This window comes from Clarias gariepinus, chromosome 24, assembly GCF_024256425.1.
Source record: "Clarias gariepinus isolate MV-2021 ecotype Netherlands chromosome 24, CGAR_prim_01v2, whole genome shotgun sequence".
NCBI classification, from domain to species: domain Eukaryota; kingdom Metazoa; phylum Chordata; class Actinopteri; order Siluriformes; family Clariidae; genus Clarias; species Clarias gariepinus.
The window spans coordinates 11,395,404-11,422,022 of record NC_071123.1 but is presented as its reverse complement, the minus strand read 5'-3'; the positions used below and the strand labels follow the sequence as shown (position 1 = coordinate 11,422,022).

At 37.0% G+C, this 26,619-nt stretch overlaps 1 protein-coding gene across 2 annotated transcripts in view; it reads right to left on the bottom strand.

The window, feature by feature from the left end:
- Nucleotides 1–235: 235 nt before the first annotated feature.
- The window catches only part of gpr107 (G protein-coupled receptor 107), a 37,792-nt gene continuing 11,408 nt past the window's right edge, over nucleotides 236–26,619 (bottom strand). The window contains exons 9-18 of one of the 2 annotated variants that reach the window (XM_053485864.1): nucleotides 25,962–26,095; nucleotides 25,753–25,828; nucleotides 25,332–25,405; nucleotides 25,115–25,232; nucleotides 21,770–21,900; nucleotides 21,449–21,492; nucleotides 14,362–14,411; nucleotides 7,193–7,276; nucleotides 4,888–5,012; nucleotides 236–1,777 (exon numbers count right to left, since the gene is read on the bottom strand). In XM_053485864.1, the coding sequence (XP_053341839.1) occupies nucleotides 1,687–1,777; nucleotides 4,888–5,012; nucleotides 7,193–7,276; nucleotides 14,362–14,411; nucleotides 21,449–21,492; nucleotides 21,770–21,900; nucleotides 25,115–25,232; nucleotides 25,332–25,405; nucleotides 25,753–25,828; nucleotides 25,962–26,095 (927 nt within the window). In that variant the 3' untranslated portion in view covers nucleotides 236–1,686. Of the gene's footprint in view, nucleotides 1,778–4,883; nucleotides 5,013–7,192; nucleotides 7,277–14,361; nucleotides 14,412–21,448; nucleotides 21,493–21,769; nucleotides 21,901–25,114; nucleotides 25,233–25,331; nucleotides 25,406–25,752; nucleotides 25,829–25,961; nucleotides 26,096–26,619 lie in introns of those variants that run through there. The other variant, XM_053485865.1, reaches the window with a different exon arrangement.

Sequence of the window (26,619 nt, the reverse complement as noted above, 5' to 3'; positions counted from 1 at the left end):
AACATATGCGCAACCCATTCCGCACAGAGATAATCATTTTGACTTAATTTGCCCATGATGATAGGGTGAAGTCTTTTGTGTTGCATCACTCAGTAGCCCTTATATCCTGAGATCATTTCAGTGTTCAGTGTATAATTATGATATACTGACTTGGAGCATCCATATGTTTTAAATATATATGTCAGAATTTAACACCTTATTTCACAATATGAAATGTTATACAAACTCTGCAAAATGGTCATATATTACTTTTAATCCTTCAAATACTGAGAAACCAAAAATTACAGCAAATATCCAAAATGCAAATGAAGTCCACACCAAAATGATCAAATACTGATTGAAACCATTACCATAAAGACAGTAAATAGTAGATCATTCAAAATAGAAGCACATGGCAAAAATTGTGCTAGGTTTAAGCAACGAGAAAAGCTTCCTCTTTTTTTTTTGCAAGCTATGTAATTATTGTTCTATTTGGAACGTAGCAGCTAAAAGCAAATGGTAATAAACTGAAATAGACACCAAAATCTATTTAACTAGATGTCTTGTGAAATCAGATCCCATTTGTCTTTTGACCCTTAGTGTTGTGTAAAGAAGGCAAATTAAATATTCTTTTAAAACCTTATGATGTGAATTCGCAGTGATGTTCACTGACGAGTGTAAAAACATTTTACGTGTGAGAAGAGCATCCATTTGTGTCATCTAGAATCTTACCTATGTGACATGAAAAGGAATTAAATGGTGGAGCTTTTTAGAAAATCTGCAGAGATGACTGACTGATTAGACATTTCTCCCTGATATCTGCTCGCCATCACACAGATTGCAAAACAAAAAAAAAAAAACAAAGGTAGAAAAAATTCAAAATAAATCAAACAACTGGATAATTTAATACTGAGGACATATCTAACCCACAAGTTTCTAAAATAAGCAAAAATATTTAAGCAGTTAAAATAAACCCATCTCACAAATGACACTGATGATAATTAAAGATTTGTCATTTTAAGTATTATTAAATTATTGATACACTTGTAAGATACAGCCCAGTGCATTCACTTGCAACATCCACACAAGAAACGCTTTGATTCCCCCATAAAACATTATTAAAATCGTCCAAATAAAAATAATAACTGATACTGAAAACATGACAAAGTCACGGTTCATCCTGTAAGGTAGGAAATCTTGCATCTGTACAATTGTCTCAGATCTGTACATTTATACAGGAAATACAGTCATGCTTTATGCGTCACTTTCCGAGAACAGTAATTCAACTCAAATTTATAAGACTTGTAAGTAAACTTGAGGCTCTTGAGAATACAGAGGAATCTGCATAGTGACACTGCAGTGACTCGGAGTGTGTTGGGTAAAGTGCCAGTAAAAGAAAAAAAAAAAGAAAGAGAGACCATCAATTAAAAAAAAGAATAAAAATAATAAATAAATGCAAAACGACCTGCATAAACTAAAGACAAAAGCACAATACCAAGTGTTTTCATTAGAACTACAAAGAAGGGGAAGTTAGTGAGTCTTTGTACAGTCTGTCAAACATTTACAGAGATATTACACTACGTCCCAGCATAAGCGCATCCAGTGGGAAATTTTCCACCGTGTCCTCCTCAAGTTTAGGTTCAAATGCCTGCCATGTCGTAACTAGCCATGAAGTCCAGGGACATCCTGGACAGACTGTTTGTCCCATCATGCCATGCTCTCCCGCTCCTCTGATGGGCCATTGGACACCTTCTTTACTTTTTTTACGCCCTCCCCCATAGCCGTGGATGTGGTTACCCTGTGGAGAGGTGGACACATATCTCTATATAAAAAAAAATCATTTTTGTAAAGCTGCAATGCAAATACTAGGTCATCTTATGAATAAGTAACAATAAATTCATGTCCTGATTATACAGTTACCAAAAAACTCAAAAGTTTACCTTTTTTTATGTAACTTGAATCCCACCTTTAGTAAATATTTCACAGGTGAGTATTTTGACGTCATACTAATTAGAAAAACTTTACTTTAATTTCCTCCGTGGGAACTAATGATGCCAGCCTTGCTTGAAATTATAATCAATTCCCCAAATCTGTTAAAATATCATTTGTGTGTCCATCGTTTTGTCTCTACATCAATGTACTGTGCTTAAGGTCTACTGTAAATGTCAATTGGATTTACACCTTCATTGGCATCACAAGTCCTGGTTTAACTCCTATATAATGCATTTGCTGTACAGCTTCCTATGCAAGATGTTGCAACAGAAACTATAACAGAGCATTTGTATAAACCTGTGATTTGCCTTTGCAACTGGGCCTACTGTTTGAGCTGTGCCGGTCTGGAAACCTGATAAACACCTTCTGACCGATCAGAATTAAGAACTTGACAGTGCTGCTCCAGTTTTAATGCTAAAGTATGTGTGTTTGCAGATGCCACCTGTGTTTTGAATCTTGTAGCTCGACGGTTAAATCATTTCACTGGCCCCAATTTGGCTCCAACACACCGGAGCTCAAGCTGCGCACTTTTCCTGGCTTCAGTTTTCTAGATGTGATGTGTGTGTTGCGCGAATGTGTTGATCATAAGTGGGACCGTGAGCTGTAAAACTAAGCCGATATAAGCTCCTAATGACTCAGCTCTTCTTCGCTTTTCAATTTGCTTTTCATGCTTGTGTGTTTCCTTCACAGCTGATCTGTAAGTTGAGATTGAGTGTGAAGAAGGCAGTACATAAATAAAAACTGTTATTCTTAGCATTCCGAGTTGGTTCAATTAGCGGCGAATTTGTTACATGACACCGCTATACCACCCAATCCTCATGATTTCCTTCCTAATTCTGTATCCACTCAAGACAGATCTCAAGACAACCCTGTTCCCGGCCGATGTGTACGAACGGCTCATTTTAAACGAATGTTTACTTCTACAACAGATGCCAACAAATCTACAGTATGTTTAATAGTGAAAATAAGAGCTTTTCCATACACACAGTGTGACAAGAACTCTCAGGATTCAGACTACACAGCTCTGTGGCTTTTTCATTCTCACTTTAGTTTAGTGAGACTATGTTTCCTAGCAAATTAAAGCTTTTTTGCAGTTGAAGATTGGACTAAAAGAATAGAGGAAAAAAAGTAATGTGGTCTGATTGACCCTATTTCAGAGCGATGTGTGCATCAGGGTAAAAAGGGAAGCGCATGAAGTGATGCCCTGTTATGTATAGTGTCCCTGGATTCAGTGTTATAATCTGGGGTTGCTTCGGTTGTTGAGGTCCAGGCTCAGCAACGTTATGTGGCAATAAAATTAAGACAGCTGGTGACCTGAATGTATTGGACATGTACCAGGTTATTACACATATTTTTTCCTTCCCTCATGGCACTGGCATAATAAATAAAATAAAAAATGAGGCCTGACATTAACTTTGAAATTTGCTGAAAAATGCATGTACGTATTTATGGAATGGTTTGACTGTCGCTTCATTAATAACATAATATTACAGACAAAAATGAATATACAAAATATTGTATATAAAATTGTGGAAGAGAGCTTTTTAAAAATATATCAAATAAAAGATATCTTTGTAGATACATTTACTTTAGAGCAACAATCTTCTTGAATAAATGCCAAAAATTAGTTTTATGTATAGAATTATATTTATAAAAGCCTGAAAATAGAGGAGCCTAAGGTTCTGTCCCAAAAGTCAAATAAACGTCTCTTTGTTTTGTTTAATCACATTTCACTGGCTACCATCTGTGATGGTGAGAAACAGGATTTGTCCTGTTTCTGTTTGAGAGCCAGCTAGCTACACTCTCAGCACAGGGAACTGAAGGTGAGACACTGTGAAGTACAGGGGGTTTACTGCAGGACGAGAAGAAGAACGTGGTTTTATAAGATGAAACATGGGTCATTATTATAAACATCTTATTCCAGTCAAACCATCATTCATGTATTTTATGGATATGCTATTAATAAGGCGAGGCAGTTTGACAGAAGTAACTTTCCATGGTAATTTTACATATAATTTTACAACTCGCTTGGCAATTTTATTTCGGATATCTACCTCTAAAAATAAATTCTAGGCTGTCCTTCAGGCACCATGCCCTTTATATACATCCCTCACAGCAAAATTAAACGCATCAAAACCTCACATCTAGTCTGTACAACATACACAGCTGGAGTGGTGTGCAGCCAGCCGGGGCCATAATGAACAGGAGTAATGTGATGTATTCATCCAAGGGCCAGCTGATCCTCCGCCACCCTCGGCACCTGCAACTCCTTTCTCCTGGGATCAGGAGAAACCCCCAAAAAATGCCAGGCCACATGGCGTCTACTGGAGTGGCTGGGCTATGTCAGCTTCCTGGCAAAAGGAATGCAATAATGCAATAAATTCTGGAGTAAAATTATAGATCACATGAACAGATCCTATCCTCCTAGTAAAGCCGGAATTCAGAACCAGTATTCAGCAACGATGATGGTTTGCTTGCGAACGTATTTTTAAATAGAATCCATTTTCAGCCCATGCTTCCCTTTCATCCATCTTCTCTCTTTTTTCTTATAACTCATTTTGTGCACCGGCTGTCTAGTCACTTTCCATTCACAAAGAACACATCTAAAAAAAATAAAGCATGAGCTCGCCCACTGCACCTTTCAGATTGAGGTGAAGGACTTGGCGAAGGACTCACCCTGAGGCGAGGGTGAGAGAAAGACTGGAAAAATGTGGGGAGGAAAATGGTGCAGGTGAAGAACAAGGACACATGTTGCTAAGCTATTTCTGGCCAGGACTGCGAGCAAGGGACAGAATGAAAGAAAAAGAGAATGAAAAAGCAGGGCACTGAGCAGGGCTTCTGTCTGTATGGTGTCTGTATGCTATCTATTTACAGTATTCAGCATGAGTCATTTTTCTGTTTGGGTGAACATCTTACACATCATCCATCTCCATGTCCTCCTCGTCCTCCACAGACAGCAGCAGGTAGGGATTAGAAGAAGCTGGGCGGAACTTGTGACCCGTCAGGACGAAGAAGGTCAGAGTGGCAAGTTCATCTAGCAGCTGTAAAAAGCAACATAAAAACATGTTACATTCATCTTTCTGTCCATATATTTATCCATCCATTCATCCATCCATCCATTAATTCACTATTCATTAATCAATCATTTATCATCAATATGTCTATTCATCATCCATTTATTAATCCATCATCCAGTTATTAAATCATCCATTCAACTAATCATTAATCATTTATTAATCTACCATCCATTCAACAAACAACAATCCCTCAATTATGCATCCATCATCCATTTATACATTAATCATCAGTAAATTTACCATCCACTTATTATCCATCCATAATCTATCTATAGTCAGCACTGCCAACAGTATTAAAAGGTTCTGTGTGACGAAAAACTTAATTTATATTATTCTGTAATCCAAACAGTTCTACATTCGGATGAAGTGCAGAGAAACATTGCCCTGTTCTACTGAAATAGGATCCAGTCTTAATTTTAAAGCAAGACCATGCTCTTGGACTCGTCTCAATACTCTAATTGATGGCTCCTTGATTCTATGTCCTTAAGCCCATGACCCGGAAATCAATCAAAGTTCTGCATCATTAAGGATGTATCAATTATTTAAAGGAGCTCGTTGAAATTAACGATGAGGAGAAAGAAGGCTTCCAAAGTAAGGACACACTGTGGGACGTATAGCACTCGTATTTACTATCCAGTACCAAAATACTGTTTGAACAGAATGCACAAAATGCTATGACCAATAAGTAAACAAAATGTGCTTAGATGAAAACCATAATGACACTTCACATGTTACACAACATCCATCACAATAATTAGCTTGTACTGTAACAAGTAGGTGTCATGAAGGTTGAGCTAGTGTACTGGCTGTAATTCAAGGACCAGGCGTTTCACTTCCGCTGAGCATTTACAGGAACAACTGCAGTGGGTTCCTGAGCAACATCGGTCAAGTATGTCATTCACTGAGGTATGGCCTTCTTTAAAATGTATGCACAATTCAAATATTTAAAAATTTCATCACTTGTCTGGGTTTGCCAACACCCATCGTATGTAACTAATTTAATGTGCAATCTTACTGTGATTAAATATGCCATGGGATAAAGGATAGAGTTCTGCAATCTATAATAAATGACACTGAAGTTTCTGACATCTCATTCAGCTAATACAGAAGAGCTAAGAAGTGAAGAAGGTATGCAGGAATATTTAACAGAAAAATTAAAATAAAATGCCCGTTTTTATTTTCTTTACATTCTTAATGGAAAAGCCGAATTTTTTCATTTTACGATGCTATAAATGTCTAAATTTTTTCCGAATCGGTGCCTCCTGGCATTCTTTTTTCTGCCATTTTATTTTGGCCCATTCGAGCTGGAGAGAACTATATTTGGTAGAGGTCGTGTTTACAAGAGAGCTCCCAATGAGAATTACTCATCTGCTTAGTTTTGTAAACGGAGGAATCAGCTGTGTGGAAATTTTGTTGCAGGGAGGAAAAAAAAAATATTTTTGCACATTGTAGTGCCATGCTTGGCTGATCAGTTTCAGTTTTTTAACTAGCTGGAATAGAGAAATTGTTGTCACAGGAAATCATATTCTCAGTTTCTATTAAAATACATAGAAATGTATAGATGCCAAAACAACATGTAGCGTTTGTATTTGTGAACATTATGAAGTGTATCAGTTATAAATACTTATATTACATCAGATCTATAAACTATAGGGGATATACAAGCACATTTACTGTACTTATGTAGTTATAAAGTTATACTATCAGAACAAAAGGTGGAAGAAACCTTACAAAAAGATCATCAAGTGGGAACCAAGCCTGCAATATAGTTTAATTTGTGGTTGATACCTATATAAAGATTTAGGACAAAATACATTTTGAACAAAAAAAAAATGAAATAACAGGGTATAAATGGTGAAGCTTTGTCAAAAGGCAAAAACAACCTTAATGTAGAGAAAAAAACTCTTTCTGGAAAACTGTTATTTCCATCTGAAATCCAGGCTTAATAAGGAAAGCAGATCAGTTCCCTTTAGCATGCCTACGTTCACATAAATCTGTGAGCACACCCCAGTAATTAAATACATGCTCATTCAGCTCATCCTTTACCCCTCACACTCTACCAGCTCTGACACCATCACCAAGAATTATAATGCTAAAAGAAAAAATCTGAAAAGTCTTGATAAACAAGTAGGTTGGCACCTCACCTGATAAAGCCATTTCCACTGGAAGGGGACGATGACCTTGATGAGGATGGCGATAATGCGGGTGAAATAAATATAGCACACGATCTGTAAAAAAGAAATGCATATTAAATGGTGCAGACGTACAGAGTAACTCACATTTCCTCGAACACGATGCTGTCATTTATCTTTGTTAGGTAATGATTAGAAGGTTATTAGTGACTTCTGGAGCGTGAATAATTATGTGGGGATCTGGAATTTGAAATCAATGAGAGACAGCAGTAACATCAAGAGTTGCATATTGAAAATGTATCATGCTGTTAAAAAAGGATTGATTGTACACCACTGACAAATCAGTCAAACACTCGGTATGCAACAGTAACTGATACCTTAGGTATATAGCAGTAAGTGCATAAGGAAATACAAGACAACACTAATGCAACAATAATCTTATAAACACAATATCGGTCTGCTACTTGCTGGTTATTACAGTACAATGCCAGTGACAAATGGGCTGGCTTATAGTCAAGTAACAAAATTTAACTACTTAAGTATGTTTTGCGTATCTGTACTTTACTTGAGTATTTTTCCTGTGTGATACTTTTTACTTCTATTCAACTACATTTTGAAAAAATGCCTTTTTAAATCATCTCAAACTGGAGCACTTGCCATTAACACGCCAATAACCATGTTGTTACCCTAGCCTAGAAAAGTTGGCAAGCCCTTTAACCTTAGTTTTTTGTATGCTTACAGTATGTCCATGTTTATTTGCATATACTTGCGTTATACATGGTAGATATAAATGGGAGCAACTAGATAGTTAACCTAGCAAAGTAGTGAAAGACTCCATCGATGCTTTTTAAATCTTGTCAGTTTAGAGCACAACAGCAACAAGTTCATTTGTACTTAAAATATTGTTTTTTAGTAACTCAAGCAGGACGTATTTAGTACTTTAACACTATTTGAAATTAGTAGTGGTACTTCAACTTGGTGTGGGGTACATTTTCGGGCAAGCACTTCTTCTATAATTACAGTAGGGATAGGCTACATTAACTATTTATTATTTAATTATTTATATGTGCAGTCATTTTTGAAATATAAATGTGTTGGTAAAGAAAATTTCTCTTCTCTGAACAGTGAAACAGTGAAACTGAAAAATATTAGCTGAAGATCAATAGCTGCTTAATTAGCAAGTCATCTTCATTTAAACCTGTTGAATCCATTTGTTTTTAAATGTCTTAAATTATGACACTGTCTCTTTTTATGTAATTTTGTTATAATCATTTACAATGTTATCTTTGTCATCAATGTTATCTTGTTTTATTGTTTAATTTATCCTTGGTTTGATCTGGAAGGCAAGCTTAAGTGACCAGAAAGGCGTCTGCATAAAATAAAACGCATTATTATTATTACTATTATTATTATTGGGTGTGTAAGTGTGTGTATGTGTGTGTGCCCTGCGATGGATTGGCACCCCTGTCCAGGGTGAACCCTGCCTTGTGCCTCAAGCCTCCTGGGATAGGCTCCAGGTTCCTGCAACCCTGAATACAGGATAAAGTGGTATAGAAGATGAGTGAATGATTATTATTATTATTATTAGCCTAATTAGCCTGATGGATGATGATGCAGAAGTCCTGAAATGTTCCCATGTTATCTCTTTACTTTGTGTACATTAAAAGAATCTACTAATAGCTAATAGTTATTTCAGCGTAGGTTTTTTGGTTTGCCTTTATAAAGTGAAGTGCTACTGTGAGGTCTCCATAAGGAAACCATAAGACGGACAGTTTGCATTCGAGCCAGACACTTGCTTATTTCAGATCATTTGACTTATTTTAGCAGCAATGCTCTGTAACAAATTCCCACTCCGAAACTAATAAAAAAGTCACAGAAATACAGCAATGAATCTCAGAAGAAATTATAACACATATTCCTGTACACAGCGAGTCATGAATAGATGAATATGAATAACTTCTGTCATTGTACAGGTCAAGCAGATCCGACATCTAATATAAATCCCGCAATGAGAGACTGTAATATGTGAAAACCCATTAAAAAGAGAACGAGTGTCAGGGGTGTGGATAAAAGACAGGCAGTACGGGGAAACAAGGGATAGAATTGCACAAGAGAGAACCTTTTATGGATTCCGCTATTTAAATACGTTTTATGACAATAAGGAGGAAGATGTTCAGAATTCTGAGGTTTTCATGAAAGGGCGCTTTCACACATAAGTGTCAAGAAAAAGTATGTGAGGCCTTTTGGAATTTCATGGTTTTCTGCAATAATTTGTGATAAAATGTGATCTGATCTTCATCTATGTCAAGGGTATTGACAAATATAAAGTGCCTTAATAAAAACACACACAAAAAAAATCGTTCAGGAGGAATTTTAGCTCATTATTCCTGGCAGAACTGCTTTAAATTCCATAGCATCTCTACTAAGTTGAGGTCTGGGCGCTGACTTGGCCAATCCGAAAGGCGGATTTTGTCTTTCTGAAGCCATTCTGTTGTGGACTTGCTCCAGTGATTTGGGTCCCTGTCCAGTTGCATCACCCAACCTCAACATAGTTTTAGCTGACCTACAGACATGCTCATATTTTTCTGAAAATTCAGCTGATACAGCAAAGCAGACCAAAATCATTATATTCCCTTTCACCATCCTTTACAGTTAGGATGATGTTTTCATGATGATATTCAGTGGCCTTTTTACATCAGATGTAGTGTTGCATGTTCTTTCCAAATTAATCTTAGTTTCATCAGTCCACAAAACATTTTTTTGTAAAGTATCAATGTGCTTTTTTGCACAAGCGTATTGTTCTTGTGTGGAACAATATCAAAAAATTTGAAGTGTTTTTTATCAGTCAATGCAGCTTTAGTCCACAGCTGTAAACTCATTTCCTTAACAAGAACACAGGTATGCTAACACCGGACTCCAATTGGCTTTTTTTGAGAAAATGAACTTAAGGATTCACATACCTTTTGCACTAGCACTATTAGGTTTAAAAAAATTTGACATCAATAAAGACATCAAAGATCAGAACTAGTGTTATTATTTTAGGCCCATTATATTTGTCAATACTCTTCACCTTAATCACATTTTAGAAATTACAAATGAATGCAGGAAACCATAAATTCCAAAAGGTTCACATACTTTATCTTGCCACTTTTTGTGCATAGATTATTTTGAAGGATTTTAAAAGACCAATTGCCTGAGCAGTTATAACAATTCTTTTAATATAACAATTTATTTAAATTGCTGGTATTACTGGAAAGTAGAGTAAAAAATTTCACACATTTTTCTTATCCGATAGTTCAGTAGGTCTCAAGCCTGCCCTAATCAGCTAATTAACATTCTTTTCTGAGTGGAGGTGGGTGTGAGAGCAGGGAATATGTAAAATATTCAGGGCAGAGTGCTCTCCACAATACATTATCAGTACAGCAAAATGCAAGAAAAACAAAACATGGAAATAATTTTCATTTATTATAATTGCAACTTTAAAAAAAAAAAAACTTTCACAAAATTGAAAACAGAGGTCATAATTTCCTGAACAAATAAGGAATACACAAAAGCCATACCTCATTCTTCCTTAAAAACATACCCATGCCTAGGTATCTATTTACACTAAGTTGTGCTAGAACAGTAGGAGCAACGTTTATAGCAAATTGTGCAAATTGTTCTATAAAATAAACAAGATTGAAATGATATATTTTAAACATTTCTTGCACTGTTTGTTAGATTGTGTCTTTACTTGAAAGTAATTTTCTTGACAAAGTAAATGGGGAGCATGTCACCGCAACCGAGAAATCAACTTTTATTCCCAAATCAGAGTTAAAGTTAATTGGTTTACAGCGAATAGACAAGTATTTGTTTGGCATCAAAATGGGCTCAGCTTCATGTAAATTAAATAACCCTCTGAAAATGCATTATCTAAATCATAACCATAGACCTAAAGCCATAAACAAGAAACTAATTTTGTAAATGAAAACCATAAATTCCAATCATAAAAAAAAACAGCTGCTTTGGTTTCATTCCACAGTTTTTTATGGGTTCGTCTTTGCGTTTTCAGAGCAGAGCCAAAGACTGTATTTAAAAAAAAAAAAAAAAGAGAGAGAGAACTGGACAAACCGTCTGTAAAGTCACCTACAGCTTTTGGTTTCAAGCTCAACTGTGGGATTTCTGGTTGTCTCCATCGTGGCAGGAGCGGACTCCACCTAAACCCTGGGTAATCCATAACTGGGCAAATGGACGGAGCAAATAAAGCCAGTCTGTTGGTTGTCTATAAATGCCTACTTTTTTTTTTTTATAAAAGACCTCCTGCCTGGCAGTTCCAACCTCAGCATCATATATCTACCGATATATTCAAAATCTCTGCTCTAAACACAACCAAACCACATTAATCTGGCCCCTCTGACTTTATCTCCAAAACATCTAACATGGGTTGTCCCTCTGATGAACTCATAATTCTATCTATGCTCGTCACTCGCAAAGAGAACCTTCAGCTCTGCTACCTCCCGTCTTATCTTCAGTGCCACTGTCTTTAAGCAGTAGGGCATCATTGGTCTCACCACTGTCTTGTACACCTTTTCTTTCACTGACACTCTTATCACACAACACACCTGACACTTTTCTCCACCTGTTCCAACCTGCCTGTACACGCCTCTTCACCACCTTTCCACACTCCCTGTTGCTCTGGACCGTTGACCCTAAGTACTTGAAGTACCTTCTTTACCTCTGCTTCCTGTAGCCTCACTGTTCCACTTGGGCCCCTCTTATTCACACACCTGCGGCTAACCTTCATTTCCCTGCTTTCTACAGGATACCTCAACCACTCTATATTTTCCTCCACCTGTTCCCTGCTCTCGCTACAAAGCACAACATGCCTACCTAAAGCATAAAAACTGTGGAATAAAATCAAAGCAGAAAAAAGAAACTCTTATAGTTTTATTTTTACTTTGTGGTTTTACAAAATGTTTTTCATGTTTATGGCTTTAGGTTTTTACGGTTTTAATTTAAGGATTATGTGTATCTTTTGACTGTGTCTTTATTTTTTTATTTTATTTTTAAAAAATTTTTTGACACCATATATTAGCTTTGCATTAGACAACACGCAGATGTATTCATTTCTGCAGTCTAAAACACTGACTATACAGTTCACTTAGCTGCCTAATATGTTGCTCCCGAAACCCGAACATTCAGTTTCCCCCTTTGTTTGCTCGACGCATAGGAGTCAAAATGACATAATTAGAATGGTACTAACAATCGCAACTTTTCCCCCCCATCTCTACTAAATACTGAACACACTAAATATGTAAAAGTGTGTAACCTGGCAAGCTAAACTGCACTGAAGACATTATCTAAGCGCACAAATGGATATTCACCAATGTAACCAATGTAAAACTGGGCTCAGTGGTTTTGTGGTGTTCCCCAAGGCTCCAACCTTGGCCCCCTTCTGTTCCTCATCTACCTCCTCCCAAATTAAAACACTAGTTTTTCTTGCAATTTTCTCAAACCTAACAGGAATAAGACAGAGGTTCTCCTCATAGGGTCAAAATCCACCATATCCAAGTCCAATATAATCTCACTCTGCATTGATGGTTCCTCAGTTTCTCTTCTCAGGTCAAAAACCTTGGGGGTCATTATTGATGGCACTTAGGCCGATAAAAACAATCTTCCAATCACATTGCCCCCAGCTACGCAACATTTGTCGTCTTTGCCCGTTCCTTAACCTACCCTCTTGCACTGGTCAACTCTTGTATTGATTGATGGTCATTCACTTCAACTGGCACAAAAACTCCTACATAAACTCCAACTTATACAAAACTGCCCAAATCATAACCCACATACCTTTACTTCATCACATTACCCTGACGCTCCAACAACTCCACTGGCTCCCCATCAAATACCGTATGGAGTTTAAAATTCTCCTTCTCACATTTGAAGCACTTCATAATCTTGCTTCCCCTTACATATTAGAGCTCGTTCAATTCTACACACCCTCCTGCACTTACTCATCGCTCTTCTTTATCAAGATTCCTTGTTACACCCCCTGTCTGCCTGACCATCATGAGCTCTATAGCCTTCATTTGTATTGCTCTTCGCCTCTGGAATTCTCTCTTCGAAAAAATCCGTAACACAGATTCTCCAACCAAATTCAAAACTCATCGTAAGACCCATTTACTCAGAAAAACTTATTCCCAATGATGTAATCAAATCTCCACCTAAATCTCTGTTTAAGCCTCCTTCTGAATCATTATTTGTTTTTAGATGTCTTAAATTAGGACACTCTCTTTTCATTAAACGTATGTTTTAATTTCCTTTAACTACTCAACGTTATCTTTGGCACCAATGCTATCTTGTTTTATTGGTTAATTTGTCCTTACTTGACCTGGAAGGTGACCTTGAGTAACCTGAAAGGCACTAAAATGCATTATTATTATTATTATTATTAATTTGTACTTCCCTATACCCAAATATCTGTGCTTCAGTAAATTATATCCCCTAAATACTCTACCTTAATAGAAGAAATACTGTTTCAATCATAAACATGGTCATGTGCTCATCCCAGGACTTCCTTATTTTTCTTATGAACATTGTTTCAATACACTTATTATTGTTCTTTTATATATACTCTCTGCAGTGCTATAGTCTAATAGCAGGGCTAGTGTACTGTAATATTTAGGAGTTATGTCATACAATACACTTTTCACCTCCAGACCACCTTAGTGCAGGAAACAATGTATTAAAAATGCTTTGTGCAAAGGTAATCTATATAAAAAAAAAGTGGCAGGACAGATGTTATGAAGTCTCTAACTCACAGCTTCTACAAACTCCTAACACTGCAAAATTTCTTTTATAAGAAAAGCAACAACTGCATGTTTAGCGGAAGTTCTTCTTAACTGTTTCTCACCCCCCCTGCTCAAAGTACAATTGTGCTACACTTGCAAGTTGCATTGGCTCTGATGAATATCCACAACTGCATTTAGAAAGCAAAGGCACTTCGATGCTCTGCCTAAAAACACTGAAGGGGGAAACTGGTTAAAAACTCATCTACAACAAAACTGTCTTCTATTTCAAAGCAATGCAGCACGGAGGAGGAAAGTGTGATCCCCTCTGGACACCAGAGTTTTCTGAAGGTGTGAAATGAAAAAAAGGTGAAGAAGGAGAGGGGGAAAACAGTGAATAATGTCCGTACTTACCATCACGTAATAGTGGCGGAAAAGCTTCAGCTGAGCCAGATTGATGGCAGCTTTTAAAATAACAAGAAACAACAAAAGGAAAGCCATTATCAATTCATTTACACACCAAAGGAAGCAAAAACTTACAGTGCTACTAATCGTAAACCATTAGGTAATCAAGTAGACAAAACAGGAATCAGTACGTTATTTATAAGGAAAATATAATGCAGCTGAGACAAAAACACTGTGACCTCTTTTTTTTTTTTATCCTTTCCTCTTTTTTTTTGCAGTCGAGTTAAGTGGGACAGACACAGTGGAGCTTTGGGAATAACCTGTCCTGATCCTAGTGTTTACACACACACACACACACACACACACATCAATTTAGCATAATAAAGAAGTCGTAAGAACATGAGGGTGTTAACAGCACATGCCACTGAACATTTGGGTCAATATCAGTGGACTAACAGACATCAATCGCTCCATTTAGGCATGCATTGTTTTTTTTGTTTTTTTATATACAATGCAGTATGTAATTCACTTACTGCAGGTTTTAAAACTGGCTATCAGTATACGGTTTCTGTTTATATTCAGAAAAGCTACTTTGTGTTGCTGCTTACACGCAAAAACAAATACGGTCAAGCTGCGGTCCTTAACTGATGCAGTTAATTTAAAATGTTAAAGTAACCTTTTCGCCTAAATAAAGGTGCTACTCAACATATTGTCCATTACAAACGTTACACATTTGTACCATTGTTGAAACCAACACTTAAATACTCTTTGAAAATGTCCTTTGTTGCAGTTGAAGGTCAACATCACCACGGACAAAATAAATAAAGTGCACAAATAGATGAAGTGTAAAGAAGGGGAAACCAGTATGGAAGCCCACACAGTGTGAGACCATCAACTGTGACCAAGGAAGTTTTAACGTCCATAAATCAAGTTAGTTCCTTTATGTGATTATTATTAATCACATAATAACAGCTATAAACAGTTGTCTCTCTCGTAAACCTCTTTTCTGCCTTATAATTTGTAAAACAAAACACAAAGAGGGAGGCACTCATTTTAATAAAATACTGCAAAACACAATCCCATCTGTCCTAAAGGTTACATCTTTAACTGTTACAGTGGGCACTTCTTATGAAAATAAAGGAATGTATAAATCTGCTTATGTGCAGCATCCATCATACAAGTCCCTAAGGAAGCTGTTACTATAGAAACTGAGTTGCGTTCAAGTCAGAACGGGATTTGTGATGAAATCCCGAAAGAAAATACAGTATGGTGAGCAGTAAAACATTTGAATGATGTAAATGTTTTAAAGAAGGCCATACGTCTCTCAGAGCGGCTCAGAGCCCACTGTAGTCATTCCCGAGAACACGAGGAAAAAAAAAATTGACGGGTAACTTGTCACAAACTTGCGGAAGTGACGCATCTGTCTGTGGGAACTGTACACACAATCATTCACAAACACCACTTGCACATTACAGGAACTCAACTGGAGGCCATTGCCACCTCCCCCATACAGTCCTGACCTCACTCCAAGCCATTTGCCTCAAATTTAGGCCATTAAAGGAGTTCCTGAGAGGTCAGCATTTCAGACATGAACCAGGCACTCTGACCAGCACACTAAGAAAACCCTCCTACTTGATGGTATCCATGCACTAGTGAAACACTGTGCATTAGTGTAGCAGGGGATTATATAAAGAAACAGAGTTGTTATTCTGATCAGAACCTGAGTTCAATGGCACCGGGCTATAATTTGCCATCACCAAATCCAGGTAAATGTCAGACAGATCTGCCAGTGTGTACCAGGTTTATGTTAGAAGCTTTTCTTTGCTTTGGGTTTAAACAAGCAAATACAAAACAGGGGGGAGTTTGTCTCTGTGGTTTGTGTACAATTGCACCATGTTTGATTCAGGGAGAAAGGTTAGAAAATAAAAGTAACCCAAACGAGATTGTGAAAGTTTACACCGGCCCAAATAGAGTTTATTTATGAGGTAGAATGAATAAACAGAAAACTATGATTTAAAGGTCCCATATCTCACCATTTTTTTACCAACTTAACAAAGGTCTCAGAGCTCTTTCAAAGTCTGTTTGTCTTAATACTCCATCTGAAATACTAATGCATTTTCATACCACAAACTCCTTCATTACTTCCTTTCTCCAATCAATGTGCAGTTGTAGTGTCTGTGTAAATAAGCTACTCCCGAACTACACCTCACCTACAAGGGGACAGCAGAGCTGAGCGACAAAATCTTTTTACATGAGGTCACAATGGGGGAACGTAATTAGCTTGTTTGAGCCCTGGTTAAGAGAACAACTATAAAAATTTAGAAAATTAGGGAATGTTTTTTTTTCTTCCCCTCACTTTTGTGTTTGTATATGAACACAGGAAACCCATCTGAATATCCAGAAATTAGATTAAAAAAGGTCACTGTTTAGTGTTTAAAGCAATTCAAGTTGCTTAAAGTGTCCGATTCATTGCAGTGCTGCACACATGAGACCACATGGTCACTAAAGTGCAGCACATGGGTGGGAGAGTAAAAGCAGGATGCATGTTAAAGAGCAGAGCAGCAACACCTCAGACTGAGCAGATGGCATACGGAATAAAGTACAAGATTTGTTGTGGAGTCCTGGTGTGCTCTAGTGTCATTAGACTGATTACGACCTCATAGTACAAAACAGGCCCTAATTGTAACTGCTCTACCTGCCAGTGGGAAAAGACAAAACTCAAGATGCACAGCCAGGGAGTTCTCTCCCATGCTTTCTCTAGTTATCATTTTCCTCCAGGTAGGGCAGGTAGGCATCCCAGGCAAAATCTGTGCCAATAACTTGTGGATCAAATGATTCAATGGGGCAACCCGAAGAATTGGGGACATGACAACGCCCCCTGTGCACAACGCAAGGTCCATCATGACATGATATGCCAAGGTTAGAGTAAAATGACTTGAACAGAGGTCCTACATCACTGAACAAATTTGGGACAAGCTAGAACGCCAAATGGACCCCCAGAGTATAAGTGCCTCTGGTGGCTGAATAAACAATTCCCCACAGTCACACTTCCAAATCTAGTAAAAAGATGAAGAGTGGAGGTTATAACAGCAAAGTGTATATACACACCATATAAAATACATTCACATATAAGAATCCAAAACATTAAGCAAATATTGTGAGAAGAAATTAACTCGATCAAATCAATATCAAGATGAGAATTTTTTGGAAAAAAAAGGCAGTACATGCCATCTGGTAGTGTTAGAACAAATAACAAGAGGGACAGGCTGGGCCACAGGGGGCTGAAAATTACAATCAAGACGATCCAAAAAAACGCTCGGAGGACATAAAAAAAATAACTTGGTTATTAAAAAGTGGGCAAAGGCTTTAATGCAGGAACAAAAACATGATGCAACTAGACATTTACAGCCTGTCTGACATCTGCAGTCTCCCCTGAGTGAGGGCATTGTGTGGCCTGGCTCATTTCTCCCAGACACCTGGATGCCAAAAGGTGGGGTGTGAGTACGGAAAAACACTCACGCACTCTCTCCCTCATTCTCTATACCGTTTATCCTGTACAGGGTCATAAGGGGTCAAAAGCCGCACAAGCTGGGGTACAACCTGAATGGGATGCCACTCCAGGCAATTATGGTCAATTTGGAAACTATCCAAATAGCCTGACTGTTGGGATTCAGTTATATAATTCCTTGCGATGTCTCTGCACATCCCGGTGCTCTAGTGTCACTACCACTTTATTAGGGCTTCAGAATAAGCAATGGCTTCTATCAGAAGTCTATCAGTAAGCACCGTGTCATTATCTGCACTGTGAACTGCTGATTTTATCTCCGTTATAAACTGTACATGGATTATATTTTAAAATCTGTATAAGTGTTGGAGGAGAGTTTTTCTATTGCCTTATAAGATGGCCAGCAAAACACAACAGACCTATGATGGACTGTTTATTTATCCAATAGCTAAAAGAATACAAAAGATGTTTTTTGACATAAAAGCTCAAATAGCAAGAACATACCTAATTTCCAGTGCAGAGCCATTCTTTAACTGTAACTTTATACTAACTAAAACTGCGGTAGACAGTCAAAGTCCAGAGCAAGATGGTAGAAGCTCTCTGTACCTTAAACAGAGCCCAGTAATTAAATTCAATTCAATTCAATTTTATTTATATAGTGCTTTTAACAATGGTCATTGTCTCAGAGCAGCTTAAAAAAAAAGGGAAGACATTTTTTCAAAAAGAAACTTTTTGGAAGTGTGTAAGTGTGAGAAAAATGTGTCTAGATAATAATGAGATAAATGAATGAATAATGAATTAAATGTCTTTGATGAGCAAGCCAATGGTGACGGCAACTGTGGCAAGAAAAAAACTTCCTGAGATGGCAATAGGAAGAAACCTTGAGAGGAACCAGACTCAACAGGGAACCCATCCTCCTTGGGGTGATAACAGATAGAAATTATATAACATCATGTGTGTTATGCAGCTGAAAGTTTAATATAACAGAAATTCTTTAAATTAACATGAAGTCCAGTTCAGCATAGGGAAGAGTCAGTGGATGCAAAGGGCAGATAGGGTCTGGATCACTGGAAGCACAGGAGCAGCATGTGTAGCTCCAGAAACAGTGAGCTGATGGAGGTCAAAATGTGCACAGCCGAGTAGATGCAATCTGTATCAACAGTAAATGAGCACGATCAGTGCGGTCCCAGTTTGACTTGAACGGCCCTTGTACATTTTTGTATGAGAGAATTGGCAGCATTAATGTGAGAATGTAACCCTGATTCGTCTATTAATTTACACAATATACTCTAAATATTTCATATTAACTGAAACACTAAATTTAAATAATTACTTACTCCTTGAATTTTCTTGAAAACACACACACACCCACACACAGGGATAGAGGTGGGCATTCATGTCAAGATGGAGATTTAGTCTAGCTTTAGTGTATATACAAAGGATGGTCCATTTCCTGCTGAATAAGCAAAAAGACAACCACCAGCTATAAAAAAGTCAGCTAACAGAGACAGCCACACATTACATCTAGCTTTAAAACTAAATGTTGTCCATCATCACCCAATGTTTGGAGCTTTTGTCAGGCAGAAGAGCATGTACAGTGGCAGACATCTATCACTGAGTTGCTGTACTGATCCTTTGTTCCCAGAGCCATAGACTGTACGGTTTACAGTGCCTGGGGATGTTATTGGGACTCTTGGTTGTGATGGTCCCTCAGCCACTACACATTCTCTGTTATAAGAGTCATTGTTCACAATCATATTCATCTATTAGCTCATTCACCTCAGTCTTGCACAACTCACTTTTTGCACTGCTGCCACTTTTAACTGCTATTTCACAGTCGCACAAGTTCAACCACTAAATATTTATCCTCATTCGCCTACTTTGCACTTATCTTGCACATTAAAAGTATCTGTCTGTCTGTCCGTCCGATGTTAACAGGAACACAAACTTGACTTTAAACTAGATAGATCATGTCTATCTATTGTGTCTGCCTGCCTCTGTCTTTTAAAATTTTTATTTACTTTTTGTGTGTTGTGTGTAAAGTGTAAGTTTTTGTTTTTAATCTTTAAATATTTTAAATGATTAAAATAAATTTAAAACACAATATGCTAAATACATTAAAATCATATTTGAGGACTTACTGTCCTCTGAATTTAATTAAATTACTTGTGAGTTTGTTTTTTTGCCACAATTGACTTCAGCTTTTTCACAAGTAACAAATTAATAAAACTCTGTATTTATAAATACATCCATATCTTTTTCAAATTTATATCCAGAATTCTTACATTTGCAAAGCAGCATTAAATAAAAATTATAAATGAATGATTATAGTGGAAATCTGTCAAAAACCTAAAAAGAATTCAGCCAGACGCACAATTAAAAAATTCTTCCAGGTCTGAACACCATTTCCCTTTTATCTGGTGCAAAAAATATATATCTGAAGAAATCGGGGTGAAGTACAGCCCCTCTCACAGTTGTAGAATGGTTTGAACTTAAATATCTAAATGGTCACAAGGTGTTTGGTTCATACTGTATGTAAGGTCTGGCTGACAGAAGAGTTTTTTGACAAGCTGTGTGCGTGTTTTTTTTTTTTGAGAGAGTGAGAGAGAGATAGAAAGAGGACGAGACTGGTGAAGGAGCGACTGCTTGTCTGTGCTACAACGTGACAAAAGGAACTCGCTTTTCTCACAGGCTTCCTGAAAATTTCCAGCTTATTATAAACCTGTTAAAAAGTGCGGTGTAAATTAATTAAGCATTGTAACTGTCGGCATATCATTGTGTTCTCCTCAAGTAGTTCACGCCATGAACAAAAAAGTTAGTGCCATTTAAGGTAATAAAATATTTCTATCATCAGACATGATATGCTTTTAAATAAAAGTTACTGACAGCTACTTGCGCTTATTATAGTAATTAGAATTTCTGTTATTCATCAAACTGTATGGAAATAACATGAGATTTGAGCAACAGTCAAAATGTTTCTATATATGAACCATTAAACTTGGATGGTTAATGACTTAAAGTAGCAGTGTACGGTTTACATTCCTCTGTTGGCTGTGAACAAAACTGCACATGCAGCTAGATACCCGACACTTCTTTTACTGTTTGTGAATGTGTATAGCTTCCAGGAGAAAACCATACTGTATATATTACGTCTAAACTAAACAGGGATTTAAACCTTATAGTTACCACATAATTACGTTTCCTACAGGTTGCTTACCACCATGCCAAAACCCGGGCTATGCTAAACTGCTTCTAGTGTGTACATAGTGTCATGTGATAACCTCCCGTCCCATCCAGGTGTATATTCCTACCTAGATCTTAGTGTTTATAAGGATAAAATGCTTACTCGAAATGATCAAATGACTGATTGCGTTAGCTATGGCAATTTCTAAAACTCATACACTCCACCCTTTTAATAAAAATAAAAATTCTTGTTTGGCAAAGCTTTGTGCTTTCTGAACAAATTCATTTGTTTGCCATCAATGCGTAATCACAAATAAACGCTCAAATTTGTCTACACTCGTTTAAGGATCAGATTTTTCCTGTTAGCATTACTTCAACCAAAATGTAGCTGCTGAATTCTTAACATACCTTTCCCATCAGTTGCTGACGCCTCTTGCAAATGTCTAATAGACCTGCCAGAGGAAAGAAAAAGAAAAAAAACACAAACACACACAGCAGTCAGACAGAGCATCCAGCTTCACAGAAAAATAAATATTTATCTTTATAACATATTACAATCATCTATATTTCATCAGTGTTTACACCAATATTCAAATATCACCAGCTGGGAATGAACAGCTCTGTGACAGATCTGAGTGGCGTAACGAAGCTCTGTGAATTGTGGCAGCTTCTGAGCATCCTTAGGCAAAAAGGGAAGGGGAAAAAATAAATAAATAATAAAACTCATACCAGACAACTGGGAAGAGGATAGCTCCACAGCACAACAGGTCCACCAGAAACAGGATCTCCATCCATAACCCGTACTCACTGGAGCCTTCCTCTGTCGACTCGATGATTATATACGCTACGTTTGCCAGGACCTGAAACCAAATTTCTTTTAGACATTTTATACACTTGTATTTGTACACCACAAACCCTTTTCCAAAATCACTGGAAACGAACAACATTAATAATATAATGATAATATTTTAATCCAGCCGTACATGTAAACTTTGCCCTGGCCTTTAATAATCGCACTACTGAGCAAACGCAACAATAAATGTGATTCACATGGAAAAGAGGAATTATTTAAAATGCATGAAAATGGTTGAACTACTTCTAGTTAGAAGAGTGTGAAATAACACCTACCAAAATGTAGCCATAACAACAACGGTCTAACAATAGCCTCTGTATGTAATACACGTATGACTACTTAATAGTGTACAGAGCTTACAATGTTTACATGCTCATAAACAGCACTAAATGATCAGGCATCATCCTTTTATATCAAAATTATCAAACTCTGAGTTGTTGTTTATTTTCTTACAGCAATGTGTCCTAATGTGCTTTATCCTGTATTCACTGTCACGGGGGGCCTGGACCCTATCCCAGGAGGCTTAGGGCAGGAGGTAGGGTACACCCTGGACAGGGTGTCAATCACAATAAGAATCAGTGTGTCACTAAATATTCTATACTGTATGTAACCACAAACAGATGATAAGAGATTTCAGACATTTTTTGCTGTCAAAGGTCAGCTTCTGTGATTACTCATTTTACAATACTTTCCAGCTACATAAAGTCATTTCCTTTGCAGCCTTGCTTATTTATTTAATAAAATTTATTATTATTTTTTTTAAAGCTATGAACACAAAATAAACTAACTTGCCAGGTTACTGTACAGAGAAACTGTGAAGCCTTCTGACCTGGAGACTAAGGAATACAAAGGACCAGTTTTAGCTCCTACAGTAGCTCCACCTGAGACCCCATTCAAAAGCATGAAGACATGTCTACTGAAAGATTTCATAACTACAGATTACAAAAATAATAGAAACAATACCATATCAAGTTTATTACTATAAACCTAGGATGTGTCTTGTAGCTGGATCTAGCTTTGGTTCAAGTTTAAGTAGACTTTTATTGTCATTTCAACCATATAGAGTTCAATACACAGTAAAATGAAACATCGTCTGGACCAAGCTGCTACATACAGTACAACATTAACACCATAAATTAACAAAACTGGCAAAGATACCTAATTAGCTAACTAGCTAAGACAACAAATTAACACAATTAATTAACAATAACCACCCAAAAACTATACAAAAAGACAATATACAGTAAAGTGCTTAAAAATTCCACAGCGTGGAACTTTTCTGCTATTCACGCAGGCACTAAAACAGCACTAATAATTAGACATACAGCAGCAATTTCAAGTAGAGAGCAACACAATTACCTAGCTCCCACTGCCACCATTATCCAGCCAACACTATAATAAAATGCTTCTCATCAGACAATATGATTGTACAGTACCAGTCAAAAGTTTGGATACAGGTTTGGATGCATTTTTTACATTTTGGAACAACACTGGATCTTTTTTTTAATTATAAAATAACACAAATGGCATTAGGTAATTAAGCAGCAACAAGAACAAGTCAGTTGTTATTTTAAGATGGTCAACTGTTCTGGAGCAGTATTGTCAAGTGCATCAAGCAACTCATCAAGCACCTTTATGAAGACCATTCCAGAAAAGTGAGAACAAAATTCACATTTGCAGCAGAGAAGTTAATTACCTGGAGTTACCTGCTTTAAATATCACCAATTAACAGCACCTCAGATTAGAGCCCTTATTAATAAGGCTTTAAAATAAATTAAGGCTTTAAAGAGCATACTGTAAGTAGCAGACACATCTCAATATCAACTGTTCAAAGGAGACCAATGTATTTTTTGGAGTTCTTCAGCATTATTGTACAATGTACAAAGAATTAAGTAAGACCCTTGAATTAAAAGTTGTGTTAAAACTTTCGACTGGGAGTGACTGGGACTAACCCTTGACTAAATCTTTCCAAATTAAGCTACGGTACTCAGTAGGTTTTTTATTACTTTGAGATGTCTATAGTACTTGACCAGTGTTGAATTTTGGAAGATTGTTTGTGTTTAGGAGCTACTAAATTTTCCAGGGAAAATCAGACCAAAGTCCAAGCTATGAAGTCCAAAGAACTCTCCAGGTACTATTTGGAGACCAAACTGGATGAAGACTCAGATCTGGACAATGGTATAAACCATTGTTTAGGCTTTGTGTTTTCCGAAGAACACAAGGCGCTCCTGGTTAAAGTCAATAACCAACTTAAAAGGATCTTAATAGGAGCTGGTGACCAAGAACCCAAATGCCACTCTAACATTCCTGCAGAAATTCTTAGCAGAGATGGGAGAAGCTGCTGCAAGAATAAACCTCTCAGAAATATTCCATTAATCAAAGCTGGATGGCAGAGTGGTTGGAAAGAATTTACTCCTGAGGAAAAAGCACATGGTAGGCACCTCCGAGCATAAGGATAAAAATGTATCGTAATCTGATGAGACAAATATTCAACTAAACTATAAATTAAACTCAATATTTCTATGTATGGCCAGACCAGATACTGTCCAACAACCTTCTAATACAATCTCTAGGGTGAAGCATGGTGGTGGTAGTATGACATTTTGTGGTGCATCTCAGCAGAAGGGGAAAGAGGGGTCAGAATTGAGGGAAGGATGAAGCCAAGTACAGAGAGATCAATAAAGAAAACATGTTCTAGGGGGGCACACAACCATCTTTCAGCACAACAATTATCCAAAACATACAGCCGTCCAAAACATACATTCTTGATGAATGTTCTCGAGAGGCCAAAGCCAAGACTTGGAGCATCTCTGTAACATCTGGACTTGAAAATGCCAGGTCATACTCCATTCCAATTCAAAATTAAGCCTCAGAGGATCTGACATGAAAAATGAGAGAAACTCTACGAATCTTGGTATGCAAAGCTTGTTGAGACGTACCGAGGAGGATTCAAAGCTGTTGCCAAGGGTGCTTTTACTGAATAGGAGATTTTATGTTTATTAGATTTTTACATTTGCAAAAAGTCTAAGACCTTGGTCTGTGTGTGATATCATGGTTGACTTTGCGTAGGTTAATGGCGCAAAAGCGAAATTCTATGACACAATAAATTCTTCCAAGAAAAGGGTTTGAATGCTTTCCAAGCTCACTAGAGAACTGGCCTTAACATAGACACAAAATATCTGATGATGAACCTCAGAAGTTCTACAAAACTGCATATGTACCTGTAGGGGGATGACGATCATAAAGATCTTCTTGTCCTTGTCTGAGAGGATGTGTTTGACGAAGGCCCAGCCAGTCCCTATCAAAGCTATAGTGATGAACAGCAGTGCCCCCTTCAGCCTGCAGTGAAAAGTGTTTTAAAATATGCTTTGAGACCAAGCAATTCTTTGTAAACTTTACACTGCCTTGTGGTTCACTGTACAGTTCAACATCACTTACAGGTGTGTGATGTAGTAGACCACGGCCCAGCCTTCAATAGGAAAGCCTTGGTTGGAGATGTAGTAGTAATCGATCTGCAAAGCAGAGAGCATTCCATTAACAATGTAAAAAGTGTAATTCTGTAATTATAGTTCCAATGTATTTACAATGCTACATAAGAACATGTAAATCATTTAACATATATCACTTATTACTTACTACAATTTATTAGTTAACACTATGTGATTATTTACTCTTGAAATACATGCCTTAAATCTAAACAGCCCAAACACATAATTCAGTGATCAGTAGGTATCATAAGGTAAGAGTTATCTTTTGGCAGAACATGCTTTTAAAAATTAATTTACAGTTTCAGATCTTCCACATCCACTCATCATAATCACAAAAATCATATATTAATAAATCATAGCACTATGCTCACAGCATGGAAAATGAGCGAGAGGGACTTGGTGAACGGAAGAGCTGCCATGAGCCAGTGGATTTTGTACACATCAGCTCTGTAGAAACAAGAGAAAAGATTGAAAAAAGCAAAAAAAGCAAGAAACTGTATACATTTTTTATTAAATTTTTAATTAAAGTTTTTTAACAGATAATAAAATGTTTGCGCTACAGTAACTCTGATTTCTGCACCTGCGCGTTCGGAGAACATGGACCCACAGTGTACCGATGAGAAGAAAGAAGACCGACATGCAGATGTAAAGTTTAGGGAGAGGAATCTCTCCAGCGGACAGGAAGCTGTCCGGATTTTTCTCTTCAATGTTGATCTGAAACCAGACCACAGGGTACGCTTTAGGTTATGAGACTTATAATTCACTTTGTGAACCCATGAACAGTTTTGCACCTAATTCTCCATCAGTGAACAGTTGGAAAAAAAGACTTCTTGTTACTTGTTACAAATTTCTTCTTAAACGACTGCGCTTTCGGTTGCAGAGCACACAGTTCTAGAAAGGATTGATTTATAGTCATGCTATCTGGTCTCACCTAAATGAGTGTGGGTTCCCTTTTGTGTCTGGTTCCTATCAAGGTTTTTACCTCATGTTGTTTTTAATTTGCTGCTGTCGCCTCCAGCTTTCTCATTAGGGCCTAACTGAAAAACTACAAATGTGCAAGTCTATATCTTATTAGTATTATTCATATTAAAATAAATTTATATATATATATATATATATATATATATATATATATATATATATATATATACATACATACACACACACACACACACATACATACACACACACACACACACACACACATTAAACTAAAGAAACATTTTAATACAACAGGC